Source organism: Onthophagus taurus, chromosome 11 (assembly GCF_036711975.1).
Source record: "Onthophagus taurus isolate NC chromosome 11, IU_Otau_3.0, whole genome shotgun sequence".
NCBI lineage: Eukaryota > Metazoa > Arthropoda > Insecta > Coleoptera > Scarabaeidae > Onthophagus > Onthophagus taurus.
The window spans coordinates 23,292,503-23,314,339 of record NC_091976.1 but is presented as its reverse complement, the minus strand read 5'-3'; the positions used below and the strand labels follow the sequence as shown (position 1 = coordinate 23,314,339).

The 21,837-nt window shown below is 29.0% G+C and overlaps 2 protein-coding genes and 1 long non-coding RNA gene across 4 annotated transcripts in view; 2 read left to right on the top strand and 1 right to left on the bottom strand.

Annotated features, from left to right (window-relative positions):
- The first annotated feature begins 1,294 nt into the window (after positions 1 to 1,294).
- Positions 1,295 to 9,350, top strand: LOC111427328 (open rectifier K[+] channel 1). The gene is made up of 6 exons (XM_023062426.2): positions 1,295 to 1,762; positions 1,820 to 1,975; positions 3,970 to 4,146; positions 4,199 to 4,320; positions 4,607 to 4,829; positions 7,498 to 9,350. The coding sequence occupies exons 2-6, from the start codon at positions 1,831 to 1,833 to the stop codon at positions 8,955 to 8,957; spliced, it is 2,127 nt and encodes a 708-aa protein (XP_022918194.2). The 5' UTR covers positions 1,295 to 1,762; positions 1,820 to 1,830; the 3' UTR covers positions 8,958 to 9,350.
- Positions 9,351 to 9,498: 148 nt separating this feature from the next.
- The window catches only part of LOC111427887 (Inositol 1,4,5-triphosphate kinase 2), a 38,406-nt gene continuing 26,067 nt past the window's right edge, over positions 9,499 to 21,837 (bottom strand). For both annotated transcript variants that reach the window (XM_023063246.2, XM_023063253.2), the window contains 4 exons: positions 11,591 to 11,767; positions 11,073 to 11,528; positions 10,179 to 10,250; positions 9,499 to 10,116 (listed from right to left, as the gene is read on the bottom strand). In XM_023063246.2, coding sequence (XP_022919014.2) covers positions 9,781 to 10,116; positions 10,179 to 10,250; positions 11,073 to 11,528; positions 11,591 to 11,767 — 1,041 coding nt within the window. In that variant the 3' untranslated portion in view covers positions 9,499 to 9,780. The remainder of the gene's footprint in view (positions 10,117 to 10,178; positions 10,251 to 11,072; positions 11,529 to 11,590; positions 11,768 to 21,837) is intronic.
- On the top strand, positions 10,576 to 11,282 carry LOC111427923 (uncharacterized). Its single transcript, XR_002708015.2, has 3 exons — positions 10,576 to 10,661; positions 10,765 to 10,814; positions 10,945 to 11,282. It is a non-coding gene; the product is annotated as an uncharacterized lncRNA (long non-coding RNA).

Genomic DNA, 21,837 nt, shown 5'->3' with positions numbered 1-21,837 from the left:
TAAATATTAATTTAAAAAGAATTATAAAATTAATAATAATTACCATTTAAATAATTATTTTTAATTAAGATTGAGATTCAGCGACATCTTTTAATGATTAACAAAAGTATCGTAAAAGTAAAAAAGAAAAACTAATTAATATTTATTGAAAATAAAATTGTTTATTTTGTATGGTTTTTGTAATAATTTAGATAATAAAATAAATAAATTTTTTATTGAAATTATCCTAATTGTTTGAAGTGACGTTTAATTTAGCGCCATCTCTTGGTGATTAAAACGAAATAAATTTAAATTTAAAGAAATGTGTTAATATTTATTGAAAATAAAAATTGTAAATGATTAAAAAGGTCGTAAACTAATAAGTGACCCGAAAAGGACGTAGATTTAATATCATAAATAAATACCGCACACTATAAATCATTTTGCGTACAAATTAGCAAATTTAATACACGTTGTACGAAAATTCCAAAATTCAACAAGTTTATTGCGTATTTAAACAAGGTCTTCGCCAGCCCAATACCGTATAATTGGCATATAGACGATGACGTTTCGACACCTAAATGTTTGTTGAATTCATATAAGTGGTTTTATCGTTTAAACGATATATTTATTTAAAAATTTTTATTTACAAACACGATCTTTTTCCACTTAAAATTTCCAAAGTTGAAGTAGTCCACATCCGCTATTTTTTCGTAAAATTAATTTAGTTGAAAGAGAAACATGTTTATTGTTGTCACAAATAAAACTTGTAAGGTTGAAATAAAAAAAAACTGATAAAATCTTGTAATGTTAAAAAAGGCGTGTTTTTAAGATCAAAATGATCTAAATGAGTATACAATTAGTTTTTATGGGGTCATAAAAGAAGAGATTTTATAAAGTTGCAAAAGAAATAGCAAAATTAACGTTGTATCGTATAGTTAGGTTTGATTTTAATTAGGAAGTCCATAGTCCAAGAAATTTAAGTTAATACTGATGGGATTATGGAATTCCATTTAATTCTAAATGCAAAGAATTTAGTGTTATCTCGATAAACTAGATTTTAATATTCAATTTTATAATATGCTGGTTTCATAACAAAGTTATTAGTTTTAATGAATAAAAAACGATATAATTTAATAAAATTAAATCAAACTGAAATAAGGAATAAAATGGTTAATATTGAAAGACAATCAAAGGCACGTGATCTATAAAACAACTCGTTTTGCTCTCTTTGATAAGACCAATAGCCTCGCGAGTCCTACTTGTGTCTAATCTATAGACTACATATTTTTATTTTGCAAAAATTATTTGTTTATAATTGAAAAACACATTCTTAATGGTGATAGCAAACAAATCTAGTCTATAAGTACTTCCAACGCCGAGTTTTCTCAATATAATAGTTATTATTTTATTGTGTTTTCGAATATTTTTGTTGAAAAAAACGGGAAAGTGCTAAACAACTTATTACCTACCACTTTACACATAAATGTTTTAAATGAGATGGTTTTAGTGAGCCAGAGCGAGTGTATCACCACTTTTTAATCCGCTCGGAACACTTATTTAGTGCGGGAAATAATTTATTTTTTCTTAAATTATTTTAAAAAGAATTTAAAATGTCGTTGTTATTTGGTAACGATTTATCGTTGATTGTTTCGAAAAATGTGCGGAAATAGTTTTGTTGCAATAAAGGGGACACACCTCGACTATTCTTTGACTGAAAAACACAAAAGAAATCCGACGATTTTATAGAATTAGTTTGTGAGAGTTTTTGAATCTAACCCAGGTGAGTTTATTTTTATTAAACATTGATTAAGTTTGAGTAAGAAAAGGATTATTTTAGCTTTATTAAAAATGATGTCCAAAAAGCAATGGTTCGTTCTTTTTTGCTTATTCATAATCTACATTCTTTTGGGTAGCACATTTTTTTATTACGTCCAAAGCCACGATGAAGCCCATAAAAGAGAAATCGAGAAAGAGGAACGAAAAATCATCGAAGGTATTAATAATTAAGTTTTTTAACGTGATAACAATCAAAATCAATCCATAAACGATTCCATTTAAGATAATTTAGAAATCACAATACGTTTTTGATTAACTCTTGATTATCTTAATGCATTTCATTGAATAATATTATTATTAAATGACCAAATGTCAATGAATACGTCAATTACTTCTTGAGATATGATTTTTTTAAATTATTCGTTTTAAAATTAAGACATGAATTAAAAATAATAATAATTTAGAAGAAATCATTTTTAGTGTGTTATAACTGTAATAAATCTGCTTTAAAATGCTTTTTGTTTCAACTTGATATCTCAATTACTTCTTGAGATATGATTTTTTTAAATTTAATCGTTATAAAGCTAAGACATGAATTAAAAAAATCATAACGTCCAGATTTATAGGAATAAAGAAATAATTTTTAACACACTAAATATTAATTAAATTTGCTTTAAAATGCTTTTTATTTTATAACAATATCTCATTCGGCATTTGAGATATGACGATTTAAACTTTTTTTTTATGAACCTAACCTAAATTGCTATACACCGTTTTATTTAAAAAATCGTAACATGGTTATTTATAATTTCGAAGAAATCATTTTTAGTGTGTTATAACTAGATTAAATCTGCTTTAAAATGCTTTTTATTTCAAGTTGATATCTCATTAACTTCTTGAGATATGATTTTTTTAATATTTAATCGTTATAAAGTTAAGACATGAATTAAAAAAATCATGACGCCCAAATTTACAGGAATAAAGAAATAATTTTCAACATACCAAATATTAATTAAATTTGCTTTAAAGTGCTTTTTATTTCATAACAATATCTCATTCGGCATTTGAGATATGATGATTTAAATTTTATGTTTAGCAACCTAACCTAAACTGTTATAACAGATTTATTAAAAAAATCGTAACATCATTATTTATAATTTCGAAGAAATCATTTTTGGTGTGTTATAACTAGATTAAATCTGCTTTAAAACGCTTTTTGTTTCACCTTGATATCTCATTTGCTTCTTGAGATATGATTTTTTTAATATTTAATCGTTATAAAGTTAAGACATGAATTAAAAAAATCATGACGCCCAAATTTACAGGAATAAAGAAATAATTTTCAACATACCAAATATTAATTAAATTTGCTTTAAAGTGCTTTTTAATTCATAACAATATCTCATTCGGCATTTGAGATATGATGATTTAAATTTTATGTTTACCAACCTAACCTAAACTGCTATAACAGATTTATTTAAAACATCGTAACATCATTATTTATAATTTCGAAGAAATCATTTTTGGCGTGTTATAACTACATTAAATCTGCTTTAAAACGCTTTTTATTTCAACTTGATAACTCATTTACTTCTTGAGATATGATTTTTTTAATATTTAATCGTTATAAAGTAAAAACATGAATTAAAAAAATCATAACGTCCAAATTTATAGGAATAAAGAAATAATTTTCAACACACTAAATATTAATTAAATTTGCTTTAAAATGCTTTTTATTTCATAACAATATCTCATTCGGCATTTGAGATATGATGATTTAAATTTTATGTTGATCAACCTAACCTAAATTCCTATACATACTTTTACTTAAAAAACCGTAACGTTATTATTTATAATTTCTAAGAAATCATTTTTGGTGTGTTATAACTAGATTAAATCTGCTTTAAAATGTTTTTTATTTTAACTTGATATCTCAATTACTTCTTGAGGTAATATGATTTTTTTAAATATAATCCTAAATCTTTAAAAAAATTCTTTCCACACAAATTTCTAGGTAATGTTTATCCTTATTATTAGATTGATACAAAACTGCTAAATAGTTCGGTTAAATCACCATCACGTCATTTGAACGTTGAAAAAACCACGTCATTAAGTATTAATTTGAAACTTTTTTTTGAAAGTTTAAAGTTATCGCTAATTAATTCGATTTCAAACAAAAATTTTATTAATAAATCTTATTTATCATTACAGAACTCATTAATAAACACTACAATTCAACAATGGAGGATACCAAACCTGATCTTTTCCAAAAATTAACCAATTACTGCGGAAAACCGATGCTTTCTAACGTAACAGACGAAGAGGATCCTCCGAAATGGGATTTTTATCACGCTGTATTTTTTTCGGTTACAGTTGTAACCACGGTAGGCAAGTAAATTTTCATTTAATCATGAATAAAAATTAATAATAATTATTTTAGGGTATGGTAATTTAGCTCCAACCACAATGTTAGGACGAATTGTGATGATGTTTTACTCTTTAATCGGGATTTCTGTAAACAGCATAGTTATGTTAACGTTAGGAGATTATTTCGGAAAATCGGTGAGTTATAAATAAATTTTTTTAATGGAAAATCACATGACAAACAAAAAAAATAGAATGCATTAAAAAAACGGGTTTTAATAAATTAAATCGGTGTCCTAGTTTTATAAAACGAGCATTGTTTGAGATATCGCAAAAATTACTTTTGTTAAGAACTAATTTGCATCATTCATATACAGAATGAGTCCTTGTTACTTCTTATAGGTCGAGTTTACATTAAATTTATACTTGACTCATAAGAATAAAACAATTTTTTTTTTTTTAATATATTCTTTTTTTATTTCAGTTTGTTAAATTATACAGACGATGGAAAACTGCGAAAATGGAATACGATACAACCCGCTTAGGTTTAATCAGTCAAATAGTACTTTATTTAGTACCCGGTTTTACCTTTTTCATATTCCTTCCGGCTTTTATTATCATGGCCTTTGAAGAATGGGATTATGATGTTGCCGTTTATTATTGTTTCGTTACAATAACAACCATTGGGTTTGGAGATATTGTTGCAGGTAAGAAAAAAAGTATTTTTTAATGTTAATTTGATGAGCTAATGCTCGAAATTGGTTCAGTACTGTGTTAAATGAGGATAACAAAATCAATCATATAAAGGAAGAAATTATTTTTGGTGTGTTAAAACTAGATTAAATCTGCTTTAAAATGGTTTTTATTTCAACTTGATATCTCAATTACTTCTTGAGATATGATTTTTTTAAATTTAATCGTTATAAAGCTAAGCTGTCATAAGATATGAATTCAAAAAATCATAACGTCCAGATTTATAGGAATAAAGAAATAATTTTCAAGACACTAAATATTGATTAAATTTGCTTTAAAATGCATTTTATTTCATAACAATATCTCATTCGTCTTTTGAGATACGATGATTTAAATTTTATGTTTACCAACCTAACCTAAATTGCTACGCACAGTTTATTTAAAAAATCGTAACATCATTATTTATAATTTCGAAGAAATCATTTTTGGTATATTATAACTAGATTAAATCTGCTTTAAAATGCTTTTTATTTCAACTTGATATATCATTTAGTTCTTGAGATATGAATTTTGAATTTTTTATATTTAATCGTTATAAAGTTAAGACATGAATTAAAAAAATCATGACGCCCAAATTTACAGGAATAAAGAAATAATTTTCAACATACCAAATATTAATTAAATTTGCTTTAAAGTGCTTTTTAATTCATAACAATATCTCATTCGGCATTTGAGATATGATGATTTAAACTTTATGTTTACCAACCTAACCTAAACTGCTATAACAGATTTATTTAAAAAATCGTAACATCATTATTTATAATTTCGAAGAAATCATTTTTGACGTGTTATAACTAGATTAAATATCCTTTAAAATGCTTTTTATTTCAACTTGATATCTCATTTGCTTCTTGAGATATGATTTTTTTAATATTTAATCGTTATCAAGTTAAGACATGAATTAAAAAAATCATAACGTCCAAATTTATAGGAATAAAGAAATAGTTTTCAACACACTAAATATTAATTAAATTTGCTTTAAAATGCTTTTTATTTCATAACAATATCTCATTCGGCTTTTGAGATATGATGTTTTAAACTTTATGTTTATCAACCTAGCCTAAATTGCTATACACAGTTTCATTTAAAAACTCGTAACATCATTATTTATAATTTCGAAGAAATCATTTTTGGTATATTATAACTAGATTAAATCTGCTTTAAAATGCTTTTTATTTCAACTTGATATCTCATTTAATTCTTGAGATATGATTTTTTTAATATTTATTCGTTATAATTTAAGACATGAATGAAAAAAATCATAACGTTTAGATTTATAGGAATAAAGAAATAATTTTCGTCACACGAAATATCAATTAAATTTGCTTTAAAATGCTTTTTATTTCATGACAATATCTCATTCGGCTTTTGAGATATGATGATTTAAATTTTATGTTTTTTTTATTTCAAAAATCGTGACATCATTATCTCATATTATAATTTCGAAGAAATCATTTTTGGTGTGTTATAACTAGATTAAATCGGCTAAAATGTTTTTTTTCAACTTGAAATCTTAATTGATTCTTGAAATTTGATTTTATCAAGATTAGTCTTCGTGTACTCAAGCTGTCATGTAATTTGGTGAATTAAAAATATAATGTTTCGATTTACGAATAAGGAAATGCTTTATAACATTAATTTGTCGTTTCTATTTGCATTATTTCTTTGATTTCGATAAAAATATGTTTTATACATCTCTTGTTGCAAATCGAATTCTCTCCAAATTTTTTCTGTAAAATTCTATTATTAAATTCTTAATTCGTTATAATTATATGAAAAAATTATCTTTTAGCTTTAATTTTATCTGTAAATCAAGTTTACCCAATTTCTTTAACATTCTCTTTTTTGACAGTACAAAAAGTAACTCAACAATTTCTTTGAAAACATTTTTTTGTACAATTCTATTGTCAAGTTCATCACAATTATATGAAAATATGATCTTTTAGCTTTAATTTCATGTATTTGAAAAAAAATTTTGATAGCTCAAGTAAAAAAACTAACAAAGTTAATAAAAAATCTTATTGAGACATTTATTTTCTATGGTATACCTTAAAATAGAATAGCTTAAACCTTATAAACAAAGTCAATAATTTTGTAATCGATTTCGACGAATGATTTTAAAATATTGAAATTAAATGGCGCCAGAAATATTTACAAAACACTTCAATAAACAAGTCAATTGAACAATATTATTTGTGGTGTACTTTTTATTAATTGTTAATTATAATTTAATTTGAGATTACAAGAAACGTGTAGAAGCCAAATCCAAATAGAATACTTTAAAAAGATTGTCAGGAGACACTCGTTTTTATCGCCATTCTCAACAATAAAAATTGAAATTACAATCATAATTATAACGTAATCTCTCAAGTTATTTAATTCCATTTATTTTATTATCTCTCATTAAAACTGTAATTGATTCATATTTAAAATATTTTATAAATCGACTGACGTTTTGCGTCAACATAACCTTAATTTTTTATGTCAATTTGACATTTAAATGTCAAATTTGAAAATAATCTGATAAACTTATCTTAAACAAATACTAAATAATACTTTAAGTACTAAAAAGTACTTTCCTTTTACAAATTTTTATTTTGATGTTTATAATTTTTATTTCAGGAGTTAATAAACCTGGACAAGGCACTGTAATGTGGTTAGCATACAAAATATTCCTCTTAGTTTGGATAATAATTGGATTAGGATACGGCCTAATGGTTCTAGGATTTATTTCAAGAGGTTTACGAAGTAAAAAAATTCGAGCGATCGAACATGCATTAGCGATGAACATCAAAAAAACACCTCATAAAATCCGATCGGAATTAAGATCTTTAGTACACGAATTCCTTTTACTTAAAGTAAAACGGGTTTATAAACACGAATTTGTTTATACACCCCATAAAATAGAGAGAAGTCAAAGTTGTCCGGATTTAAGAATTTACGATGATAATAAACTAGTTGTACCAGCGATGAATAGGAGGCGAGCTTGTTCAGCTTGTGTTTTTGTTTCACCCCTTATTAGAATGTCTTCTGATAGTGATTTAACTCAAATTGATATGGAACGAACGTTCCCAAGGAAATTATCCGAACAAAGTAATTTATTATTAAGGGTTGCAAATGCATTGGGAAGTATTGATAATGAAGAAATTGATGATAATGTTAATACAATAAGATCATTAAATCAAGAATCGAGGTTAAATATACCGTTTGTGCGTAAAAGAGCTTGTAGTGAAGTTAAATTTCCTCAAAAGTTGCCTGAAAATAAGTACCAAAACGATTTGACTTGGTATGGAAAACCATCTTTCGTTAATTTACAAGAAATCCGGGAAGGACTTCAATATGGAAAAGCAAGAAGTAGAACTCTTCCAATTCAACCCCCCAATATCTTCTCAAAAATTAAAAATACCATTAAAGGAACATCAAACAAGGATAATAAAGACGTTGATGTTGAAAAACAAGAAAGTGCGAAAGTGCCGTTACCTCGCACAAACAGCGAAGCTATTAATAAATATGTGAATAATACGCGTCATGGAAGACCTTCAATTTTACATCAACCTTCTTCTGATAGTGTCTTAGAAGAGACTTCTATAGCTGATTTCTTAAGAATGTTAGCAAATATATCGATTGATGGCGAAGAAGACGAAGAACCTAAACCTGTACCTAACAGAAAACTTGGTACAGCATCGTTAACTCCACCTGATTTATCACCAATGACTAGGAGGGCAATTTTAAATAGTTGTAGGAAAGGTTCTTTAATGCCACCAAGTCATAACCCAGCTTCTGGAAGAAGATTTTCGTTGCGGCCTTCAAATTTCTTAGAACCTTCACCACCTAAAAGAGTTAATTTAAATCCAAACACATTAGAAGTTCCTTCGTCACATTCACATCATCTTTCACCTCCACCACCATACACACCCTTTGCTACTACAGATAGAGATGTTCCAGGAAGAAGATCTATTAGAGTTCCAGGTAGTAATAGAAGGTACTCGTTGAGACCAGTTTTAAATTTAAATCAATCGTCAACGGGGCCGGTTCAAAGACAAGTTCGAAAACGCGACGATTCTTATAGTGAAAGGTTGTGAAAATGTGAAGAAGGGGACTTTTTAAAATGTGATATTAATTTGATTATTAGTAGAAAGTATTTACATTAATTAGCAACGCGTTACTCAGAATCGAAAATAAAACGAGTTGCTAATAGTTTTGTGAGGAAAATAGAGACGTGACGTCAATAAAACGTCTCGAAAAAGAATTTTTTAAGAAAAAATCAATCCTTTATTACACTTATTTATTAAGAACCTAAAATATTTTTTCCTACAATTTCTAATAGTGTTTTTTTAAAGGATTAATTAGAAAAATTTATAGCCAGATCTTAGATTATTTTTGTATGTTATACATATGATTGAAAAATGAAGTTTTTCATTGTACTTTTTTGTATTGTAGTGTAAGAAATAAATTAACACTTTTTAGTACAGACAGTGCTTTATATTTATATGATTAAGTTACATCAATATCTTATTATAAGACAGATGAATTTGTATTCTTCTCTAAGAATATACTAATTAAGACGAACCACATTTTTTTTTAATAAAATGAAAACAAAAAAACGATAAAAATGAAGATAAATTAAATGCAATAAATAATTAATCATTAATAGTCGAATATGTACACAGCATTTTTCAGCAAAAACTAATAGTAAAATAAAAGTAACATTTAATTTTTAAATTATAAATATTTTGAAAAAATATTTTCGTTCCGCTCCACAGAACCTTATTTCTTTTTAAATCTTTTTATTTATTATTATTAAGGCACATTTCTTTCCAAAAAAATCTCTTTTAAATTAATCAGTCACAAATACGAGTACAAAAGTCTTAAGATTTCCACCCGAGAATAAAATGAAACAACATTTTATGTCACCTCTAAATCGGGTTCAAGAATATTCGAATTTGATTCTAAAATATTCGCATTTGGTTCTAAAAGATTCGATTCGGAATCCAATAAATTTAAATCAGATTCCAATGGAGGTGGAGTTACAGGAACTGGTTGTTGTTCCAACATCGTCATAAAAATTGATATCAAATTGTTCACACCCACTAAATAACCATCCTCGTGATTCCCAACAACCCATTTAGAATTGTGCGTGATTTCTATGTTTTCTGGTAATGTTACGGTTTTGGCGAAATCTATTAACCAAATATTTGCATTTGTACGATCATGTACAAATAGTAATGAACTTCCGATAACCTAAAAATGAAATTAATTTTTATTAATACATATATTCAATTTAAGATTAATTAATTAATTACCTCGTGTTCTGCGAAAAAAGGTGATGATTCCAAAGTTGCTTTAATCGCTTTTAATCTTTGAATGTATTTAGGCTGTAACAAAGAAAATTTATTAATTAGACCTAATTTTATCAATAAATATAAATAAAATAATTTGAAAAGTTTTAAAAAAATTTATAGGTTAAAGCATCACCGGTTGCATAACTTAGTAATTGACAGTTCCAATGTGACTTAGGGGCCCCACTTTTTTTTTTGTTTAATTAACTCAGTTAAATAAAGTCCAACATAAATTAATTAAAGTTATTATTAATTTCGTTTCATTAAAATAAAGTAAAAAATTTAAAGCGATAAATTTGATGACCTCTAATCGGTAAGTCGGTAAGTTAGATAACAATAATAATACTTAGTAGTTGTCAGTTTTTACTTGTTTGAAGCGTCCGTTAAAAAAGTTTTAATTTTAAACAAAATGTGCATCCAAATTGTTACAAATACGGAAATGTGATAGTAAGTATAATCATAATTACTTTTACTATATTTGCACCAACCTAACCTTACAATAAATATAATAATTAAAAAAAATAATATAATTTGTAATTTTTTTTGACAGGTTAAAAAATGGCTGTGAAGTTGTTTCAAAGAATCAATGTGAAGTTATCGGTAAGTTAGAGTATATAATTTTAATCAAAATGTGCAATCAAATTCTTACAAAAACGAATATTTGCACAAACCTAACGTTAAAGTAAATAAAAATTAAAAAAAAATAATATAATTTGTATTCTTTTGACAGGTTAAAAAATGGCTGTGAAGTTGTTTCAAGGAATCAACGTGAAGTTATCGGTAAGTTTCAATTTTGACAGTTTAAAACCTAATCTTAAATCACAAATTGTTAATTCTTATTAAAATTGAAATACTTACAATTGCATGGGGAAAGCCATCAGTAAAATTCCTAAAAGCTTTAATAATTTGTTCCTTAGTTTTTGTCGTTTTAAAATCTTTACTAGATGCCCCATCGGCTCTCCTTAAACCTTCTATTCTAAATCCTAACGTTGCCGTAGAGGAAATTGTTTCCCTCCAAACCATATATCTAGGTTTCGTGACACCTTTAAGTCGATGTTCTTCTTCAGTTGGAGCGTTTTTATCGATTTGGCACATTTTTTCATACATATCTTTTCTTAATTTCGGTTTTTCCTTAGCTTTCGCTAATTCCTCCTCCAAATAAGTTCGTACGCCTATCTTGCAGTCCATAACGCATGGTGAGACGAAATCGCTTAATAAATCTTGTAATTGAATGTAGGAGCATTCTCCGTCGTCGCTGGCTACTAAGCCACGAAATTCTGGGACGTAGGGTCGTAACACATCTTTCATTAAAACCTAGAAAATTAATAAGAAAATAAAATTAGAAATTAATAAATCAAAAATTTTTGTTTTATTACATTGAAACATTTTTCTTCTTTCGTGCATAACTTTTTTAATATCGTTCCTTGATCTGGGCCAGCTTTAAAATTTCCTTGATGACCAGCAAGTTGTACCCAAGGATACCTTTGTTTCTTGTAAGTTTGTATAAAGGGCGTCCATTGAACGATGTTTCTTAATTTTCTCCAGCCTGAAGACTGCAAAAAGAAAAATTAAAAATTATTAATTGGTGTTTAAGTTTATAACCTGATTCATTTCGATTCGGAATTCGTTTATTTATTAAATTAATACCTAATCTTTTGACGTAAAGAATTAATCTGAGAAATTTCCGGGGGAAATGTTAATTAAAAAGATTACGAACAACAAAAAACTTTAATCAATTATAATTTATTAAAATTAACATCATCATTGGTAATTGCGAAATAATTTAAAAAAATTTAAAAAGGAATGTTTGAAATGTCTAGCATTTCATGCTTCGTCAGGTGTTGGTTCAAAATCTTGACATTTTCGCCATAAAAAAATAAACAAGCCGTATTTTTTTTCTAGTAAAAACTACAAAGTCGTAGTGAATTCAATAGAATTCTGTGGTTTCGCTTTTGCGTCAGTTTTGTTATCAGAGACCACAACAGCGAAAGTTGGTCAATCTAAATGTCGACCGAATTGATTTAAAAATTTCCAAGTTTCCGTTTCGATATGCAATTAAAACCGCGACAAGGTTGATAAAGAAACTTTACAAGTTGCGTCAAAGCTATTGTTTAAAAATTTGATGACCGAAACAGGTTTTAAGGTAAGCGGAAATATTTTCTTTGTATTTTCATTTTCTTTTTGGGCCAAGGAATTTTTAAAGATGCATTAATTTATTAAAAAAAAATGTTAAAATTAAAAACATCTGTTTTCTTTTGAAGTTTATAGATATAAATCTCGAGAGAGGTTTAAAATAGGGCAATATGTTGTCTTGATATTTAAAGAAAAATAAAAACAAACAAATCGAGGCGAAAATAATTTTATAACGTAAACATTTAAATATTAGACATGCTTTATGAAACGTGAAAAATAAAAATAATGGAAAAATCTCGATAGTTTAGAAACATCAAATCAAATGCGAATGTCCTTACTAGGAAACTAAAGGAGACTTAGGATAAAGAAGACAATGAACCATTCGAATATGACGTATTAGACGATGAATAACTCCAACAAGGATAAGTTTGCCAAAAGAACCATCGTCAAATACGAATTTTTTCCAAAATTTATGTCCAATATTGTGCGCGACAGAATTATGTCTTGTAATCGTCCCGCACTATGTTTAGACACACATTTACACCAACTTTACAATGAGTATTTTGCCTGTAGACAATTTTAGACACAGGAACTCGCAAAGTGGTTATTGTGGTAAAGAAACTTTGATGACGCGGAGACTTGAAGAAGTTGTCATACAAAAATGATGTCAAGGAAGTTTAAAGATAACCATGCTCAATCATGACGTTGTTTAAGCTTGATGAGAAATCAATTTATGTAAATAAGTACAACCCAGAAATACAATGACGTTATCACTTTTCAACGATATTTTCCATAACCACATATCATCTACCTTCGAGGAAGACATAAAATTCTTAAGAAAAGAATACTTGATTCACTCTGAATATAAAATGCTTGTTATTACCACAACAAGGTGCGCCACTTCTAGAAGAACCTCATTAATCATTGGAGTGGGTGATGCGTTTAAAAGAATTTAGTATAGTTCTTCTTGTATTAATTGTTGTAAAATTGAACATCCATGTTTATTACGATGCGACCTATCTCACATTCTCAATTCAGGAATGCTTGTCGTAGCCACCTAATTGGAAACACGCCAACAAATTAAAATTCAAAAATTGCAAATGGTCTAACCTGACGAAATTGACGAAGAATCTGGTACAAGGAGATAAATAGATAGCATGGTGTCATGTAGCAGCTTATCATACCTTTATTAATATAATCAAAATACGCTTTGATGGTTTTTTTAATATACTAAATTACTTGCCAAACGAAACTGTACATAAGTTCCTATATATAAACATGTGTCTAAAAAGGTCTCCCCTCTCCCCGATACTCTACAAAAACATCGGATAAGCAGTGCAAAAGTTGCAGGCGCTGATTCAAATTACAGAGAGCTGGCTGTAGAAATAGCGAATTCAAATTAAACCCAATTCTTCGTTCCTTCATGTTCCTTCTCCCATCATAACTTTCGAATTTCGATTGACAGATGGTTAAAATTTTCCGACCGTGCATATCAAGGTAAAGATGAAAGCTATAAATCGTGAGAAGCACCAAAATACATAGCAACAAAATGCGCTGCACATATCTACTAGACCATCATATTCGAAATCCCTCCAATCCATCTCCGTCTACAATCTTTATCCCATAATTCCACCATCAACTTGCCTATTGAAATCTTAAAAAACTAAAAAACTCGCTATATCTTCTAGATAATTTATAACCAAACTAAGAAGAAGTCAAATTCAAACAAAGATTACCCCGGGCAGAAGGACTATGGTGGTGTAACAGCCCTTTTGGGCCAACGTTCATTGAATAGTGCAGTTTTTTTTCTTTTTGTTGTAAAAAAAGTTGGTCTAAAGAAATATTGTTCTCTCTCTCTCTCAGTAACAATTTCCTATCCTATTAATTAATCACAACAATGCCAGCTGAGATGTTACATGAAAATGTTTGTTGATGTCTTGATTGTTTAATCGCGTGAGGATTTTCTGCAACCCATAGGTGGTCATTATGAAAATTTATAATTGGATCCTTAGTAATTTGTGCTTCATCCGTAAGAAGGATTGGATGTTTGGAACGACTGCTGAAGAAGTTACAAAATCAGCTTCACTAAGATCCTGCACTCGCTGTACGTGGTATTATACGAAGCACCTGATTTTAAAAATAATTTCTTGGTGCTGGTTCTGGTTTAAAATATCCTGTTCCACGAAGATGTTGATGTATTGCCGCAAAAGACATCGTCGAGTCGGAAATGTTTCGCCATAAAGACGTCGAACCAAATTACTGTTACAATTTGCTCATATCATATGTGGCAGTCCCATATATGGCACTTTTTAAGGAAGCACTTTTAGACACATGTTTATAGAAACGTTTTTACAGTTTTGTTTCATACATCACTTGGGTGAAGTTTGGCCAAACAATTGAGATATACTTGTATATGAAAAATAATATCAGGAATAGTTGGCAAGTTTTAGCTCAGAAAGAGTCTAGTTTTAGATAATTAGTACACAGTTTATCAAGTAACCAGCTTCAAAAGCAACAATCTTGTTTCAAATTTTAATTAATTGGGAGTGGAGTGGAGTTCTTTGGATATGATCTCAATTATGATGAAGATTCTAAGGATCATCTCGTGCAAATAATTCTTACGAAAACTTGTTTACGAGAACTTTGACTGAAAGTTGTATTCTTAAAAGAAAAGCTCAAAAAGCAATCTAAAGGAAACTACAAGACACGTGTCACTACTATCTAAGTATCATATATTCTGATTGACAAAATGTGCGAATTAAAAAACTATCAATACCAGATACAACAAAGGATATTATCACATCAAGTTGTCAATTACAATGAGAATCTCAATCTACGGGTGTCAATTAGAAAGTGCAACGAGTAATTTTTCGCAACATTTAATTATTTTGTTGATAGAAAATTTTCTTAAAAAATATGATCTTTAACATGATTTATTACCTAATTCGTTACTTAATTCTAAAAAATAAACTTTCAACAACTTTTTTCTTCGACAACTTTTGTTGATTTTTTCTTTTAATATATTATTAACGATGGTGATCACGTATTTTTTACATCTTTGATTTTCACCTCGTAATCTTACACAAGCGGTTTATTAAAAAGGCGCTTAGACGTCAGGACGTGCGCTCATTCTCGATCGATGGCAAATATTTGCTTGGTAAATCGGGTGCCATAGAAGGTGTTGAACAACTTCTCTCCACTCCCTGACGTAAGAGAAGCAAAAAAGAGCCACTTTTCATGTGTCCTCAATGTGGTTTAAAAAACATTTTACATCAAAACGAAATCCTTTGTTTCTTCATCTTTCTTTTTAATTTAATCAATTTTTTTTAATTCTTGAACATTTTTTTTGGGATTTATTGCAAATTTTTTAGCGAAGGTCAATTTACGAAATCGAAGCCTTTAAAAACGAATTTATAAACAACAATAATAAACGGCGTAGTTATTCGATTATGTACGCCTCGTTTCGATGTCGTTATTGAGCCAATATATTTCTGGATTCAATGCCAATTCGCGTATATTTGTATTTTACGCGATGATTAAAATTATTTAAATCCCGAACGAATAAGATACACACCCACGCGTTTCCATACTAAGTTACTAATTGTATTTCGATTCAAATTTCAATAAACAATAAGACAGGCATCGTAAATTCTGTCGCGGTTTTTAAAAATGTCTCGAGAATGATTCATTCTTTTTTGATTGAAAAATGAACCATCACGTCTACATCAACCCACGAGTTTTTTTATGATTTAACACCTACATTTTTTGAGAATAAGTAGATTTTAATGCTTCGTTTATTTCCATGAGGAAAGATAAAATATTAGTTATTTTTTTTTTTCAAGATTATGGATGTTGCATAAGAAGTAAGTAATAGCTCAGCATTAATTACAACCGCAGGTAAACATAAGTATCAAATATTTAATCGAGGATTATAGGCACACGCGTTATTATCCATTTTTGTTTACATAAATCTTGAATTTCTAATAATGATTGATTTGAAATGATTTTGGGGCCGATTTATTATATGTTATTCTCGATTTAACCTTCTTCTTACAACCTTCCCACAACAAACATCCCACAAAAACCTCATCGTTTAATTTCCATTAAACATTCTTCAAAGGTAAAAATTTGCATACTCTTAACTGGTTTTATTAAAAACAAACCACAAGGAATTAAAAGTTATTAACACCTCTTCAATAAAAAATTGTTATAACTTACGTAAGTTATAACAAATAAAAATTATGTTCTTGTAATAACTAATTAGCAAAACGGAACACGTTGAAGAAAGGACGTGTAATGAATTTTTTTGATTAGTACTTAATAAGAATAATAAGTTTGTGCGAGATCGGAATTTTTGATCAAATGATTGATCGATCAATCATAGATGGGAATAGATATAATTGCAAACTCCACACGACCAATTTTACAATTTTATATCAAGGTTTAATAAACATTTTATTGACAGTTAAGATTTTAATTTTTATGTAATATTAAGGTCAAAGTCTTAAGTCTTCACCCGAGGTCAATGTCACTTATTACGGTTATTTTTATATTATCACCGAAATGAAGAAATAAAGCAAAAACCATAAAAACCAAAAATAGTAATTCTCTGACCTTTGAATTCTTATTTTGGTGTAACTCGTTTGCATCAGAATCCCATTCGGAACTGAGATCGTCGCTGGAAGCGTCCCCGTAATCCAAAATCGTCGGCACTTCCAAAAGACTTTTAGAATATTGTTCGTAACCACTCGGAGACGCACTCGATGTCCTTCTGTTCAAATAATTTATAGGTGATATACTTCTTCCGAAAGGACTTAAAGATCTTCTATTTAATCTTGGGGATGTATTTAGAGAATCGCATGGAGACGGGGTACGATCTTCGATGAGATTTCGATTTGAATCTTCTTGGCCAGTACAATTATCAAAAACACATGGATAAGGAAAACAAGTGATTTCCGGCGAATTCAGATATTTCCCGTTTTGGGAATGATCTACGTTGTGTTGGCTCATTACGATTTCCGGGAGGATAATATGAGTGCAAATCAATGGGATCTTTTTGGACATTACATCACAATCACAACACAAACACAAATCCGAAATAAAAACTGTGATTGAGTTAAAAACTCTGATGAAGGCAGAGGACGCGTTACAACTAACCACATGAGCCACACGCTTTCTGTTTGAATATATGTCGACGACGACGGTAGCGACGACAACGACGGAGACGGCGTTATCGAAAAAAAAGAGTAAGAAAACTTCTGGCGTCACCAGGTCCCCGTCCGGATAAAGAATACTCTATAGAGGGAAGTCGCCCGACTCCCGGAAGTGAATGACGTAGGTTTTGGGACAGGTGAAAGCACCAAGACCTCTTCATCGTTACTGAAGTCTTCTACTGACGTTATGAAAGTCGTTTTTATTTTGTTTTAATTAGGTCGATAAAAAAATACATTTTATGCTCAAAAGTATTTAACGTATGTAAAGTATTTAAACATTTATTTTATGATAATAAAATAGGTCAATGGAACATGATGTCGTAAGTTTCCTTTTTTTTAAAGTTTACACGGTTTTTATATGATATGATTTATGTGAGTAATCCTATTAAGATTTCTGTGTAAAAAACGTTTTATGTACTAATCAAATAATGACGATATCACTGATTAATACACCACAAAAATTGCGGGAAAATTAGTCAATGTCACATAAGATTCATAAAATTTTATCAAATCATAATATTTTCCAGATTGTTTAAATTTGACGTATCAAATAATTAAAGTTGTAAATAGTACTGATGTGGTATTACCACTTATTAATAAATAATCGATCAAGTTATAATTAACCCGCTTTTTAATAGTACCTTTTTTTTCTCGTAATATTTACACATCGATTTTATTACAAACAGTTTTTCCCTTTGTCACAAACACAAAAACAAAAAAATTAGAAAAATTAACTTCGATAAAACACAACCTTTCCACACACTTCATTCCTAAAAAGATAACTAAAACAATTTCAACAATGCCGGGTACCTTTTTATATACGGTATTTCAGTTTGGTATTTGTAAGTTTTTTAAAAAAAATACAAAAAAAAAGTCGTTAAACAAAACGTCGCAAATCGATTATTGAGAAATCTTTGAGCTTTTTTTGTTTCCACTAACCATCGTTTACGTCAATAAGAAATAATAAAAAAAAACAAATCTTTCCGAAGAAAACCACTTAAAAAATCGATTTCGATATATTTTGAATGCGTCAATTACCTGCTTAGAAGACATGAATGCGATGATTAACACGATATTGTACTTTTTTTTTGTTTAAAACGTATGAGAGCAACTAAAACTGTCTAAACACCTTCACATAAACACGGCTGCAATAAAAAAATTGGTTATAAAAACCGACAGCTATTTTACTTCCAGATAAAATTATTTATTTTATTTATCTTGTGTAAAGTTTGTGACATACTAAAAATTTGTTTTTCTGCAATCAATTTTAAAATGACATCAAAATTTCAATTAAAATAATATTTTTAACGATGATTTCTTAATTCTTGTATTATACCGACTTCCTTTATTGGATGTTTATAGATTGAACATCGACCTGGGGGCATTCCTCGTATTAGTCTACTAAAGACCACGTTTACCAACCACCTGATAAACTATGTAAGGGATAGTTACCATAGGTACAGCGGTTTAAGCGCTCTCATTGGCTAACATCTGGATTTATTCATCGGTTAAATTCATCAAGAGTTGGTAACAGTGGGTCCCCTTCTTAGCCAATGGGAGCGCTTAAAACTGCTGTAACCATGGTAACTATCCGCTAAATAGTTTATGGATGATAAGATTGTCACTTAATGTGTAAAAGTTTATGGACATATAGTTTGAATAAAAACAACTTTGAAAACAGACGTGTTAAGGCACCCGGCATAAACATACTGATACTGGAGATATGGAAAACAGATGGATTCCCCGACAAATTGCGTATCAGCACCATTTGCCTTATACATATAAAAAAGGAGATAAACTCAAGTGTGACAATTATAGGGGAATAAAGCTACTTAGCACGGCATATAAAGTATCAGTACAATTATCAGAAACTAATTATTAAAATACACCTAAAACGTCATCGGCGAGTTTCAGACCAGAAAAGTCACAAACTGCCCAAGTCTTTATCATCAAACAACTCTATGAAAAGTTCTGGAAGTTTGACATTGATATCTACCAGCTGTTCATAGACCTCAAACAAGCATACGACAACGTCGACAGAAACAAACAGAAGAAGACCCTTGGCTGGTAGATGAAGAGTAAGATGGGGAGACGACGTGACCAGGGATGCTCTTTCTTGGGATGAGAAGATGAATGAGAGCGGCCGGAGATAGAGACAGTTTAAGGCGAAGTATCGAAGAGGTCAAGGCTCGATTTGGGCTATATACCGCCATTGAAGAAGAAGAAATAATAAAATGGACTTTCAAATAAATCATGGCGTATAACTAAGACATTTAAGGCAAATTCTTCATTTGTTTTTACATTTTTGAAACTTCCAGCTATATTTACTATGTATATTATTAATAGATCATTGTGCTAACGGTAACTCTGTAGAAAACATTGGGCTCTATACTGAAAAGATTTCCTTCGCGTGAGTTGTCTCAGGTGGTGTCAATAAGGCCTTGTACATAGTTGTATGAAGCATTAAGCAGACTTTCAACTCTACAAAGTCACATGCTTGCGAGCAAATGAAACCTTACACATTTGCTGACCTCTTCTTTGGTGCTAAATCATTCCTTTAACTTGGTTACAATTACACAAAGTGTGCAAAAACTACTCCCTCAGACGACCCAGTACGTGTGAATAAATTCTAATTTTTTCTTTCAATTCCTCAATGATCTCCAGTGGTTCTACGTACACATCAGATTTTAAATATCCCCATAAAAAGTATCCACCATCAATTAACTTACGTTGGTATTGAGGTACATTCTTGCCATATCTTGTACTATATCTTGTATATCTTGTACACTTGCTAATCGATGGAAGGACACTCATGCTCGATTAACTGTAAAATAATAAATTTGGTCCCCTCTTCTTGCCATAATCATGTAATTTTTGCTTCCAAGGTAAAATATAACCAAGTATAACTATAGACAAAGATTTGATAGAGAATTGCCATTGCACTCGCCCAATGTTGTAGAGAAATTTGGTGTACTTGATATCAAATGCAACGATTGTATTCTGCTCATAACTTGTGCAGTAAGATCAAGAAATCTTCGTACATTAAAACATAGAGGTGGATATATCTGTATCTCAGAATGGGAGAATTATCTTCAATGAGATATTTGTTATAAAAATTCTAGTTTTTGCATAATTTTGATCTTTCATGATTTGAATTACAGATCAAAAAAGTGTTTAAGTCTCCCGACCATAAAATGCCAAAAATCCCTTGCACTTTAGTTATTTAAAACCAAGGTTAAGGACCAAAATAAAAAAAAAATATTTGGAATGTTGTATTTACGTCAATGCAATAAATTTTGTTGATGGTTTGCTTGAGAATGAGCTAACAGAAATATTTTTCTAACAAAGCAATTAATTATAGCACTAAATTCTTCATATATTAATAATCCTAATTGTAACAATTATTTTTTCCCTTTAATTGTTTACTTCAAAATTTGAATCTTTTAATAACAAAGTGCTTTTTTATCATTTTTTATTATATTACACAATTCGCCAAGGTAAATAAACTTGTAACTATTTCAAAAACATCAAAAAAAGGGTATTTATTAGTTTCACAAATATTTATATAAATTAAATAACTATTCTTGATGTGATAATTAATATTTTTCAATTATTTTCAATTATCACTCAAGTTAGTTAGGATAATAACATAATCGACATCCTTCTCGTAAAAGAAAACAAACCTTTAACGTGTTTTTCTTGTAAAAAAAAGTATTACGAATCCAATAACGTATATAATAGCATAACGACATAGCTGTGATTCACACTACTTCTTCAAGTCATTTTGCACGTAAATTCTACGATACCAACAATTACTGTTATATCCTGATTTCATTCAATAAAGCAATAAACAACGGCGAGTCCAAGGTGCATTTCAAAACGTAAGGCAAAGAAATGCGAATCAATATGAATATACTTAATGAATATTCAATAGGTTAGTTACGTAAATTACAACATTGTGCTATTATATACAGAGTGGTTCTATTATTCACCTTCAATGTTGTTTAAATCCCAAATAAGAAGTTTTTATCAAAAAATTTCATAAAATATTAACATTATGTAGTATTCTCTGTATAAACAAACTGTTTTTTATAATTAAATTTTTTATAACAACATGTTATCTGGTTATGTTGACACTTTCAACGTCTGCATCGGACGGAATTCTCGTGTAGACTTTGTACACTTATTATCATAAACAAAGATGACTTCAAAGAAATTTATAAGCATAAATAATAAATGAACTCCTGATGCGGAACCATGTGATTCTTGTTATTGGT

Bases quoted from the DNA above. Each gene is read 5' to 3' on its own strand.
- LOC111427328 (XM_023062426.2), top strand. From the start codon at position 1,831: ATGATGTCCAAAAAGCAATGGTTCGTTCTTTTTTGCTTATTCATAATC. The intron at 4,147-4,198 runs GCAAGTAAATTT...TAATTATTTTAG, and splicing joins TACAGTTGTAACCACGGTAG to GGTATGGTAATTTAGCTCCA. The intron at 4,830-7,497 runs GTAAGAAAAAAA...TTTTTATTTCAG, and splicing joins GTTTGGAGATATTGTTGCAG to GAGTTAATAAACCTGGACAA.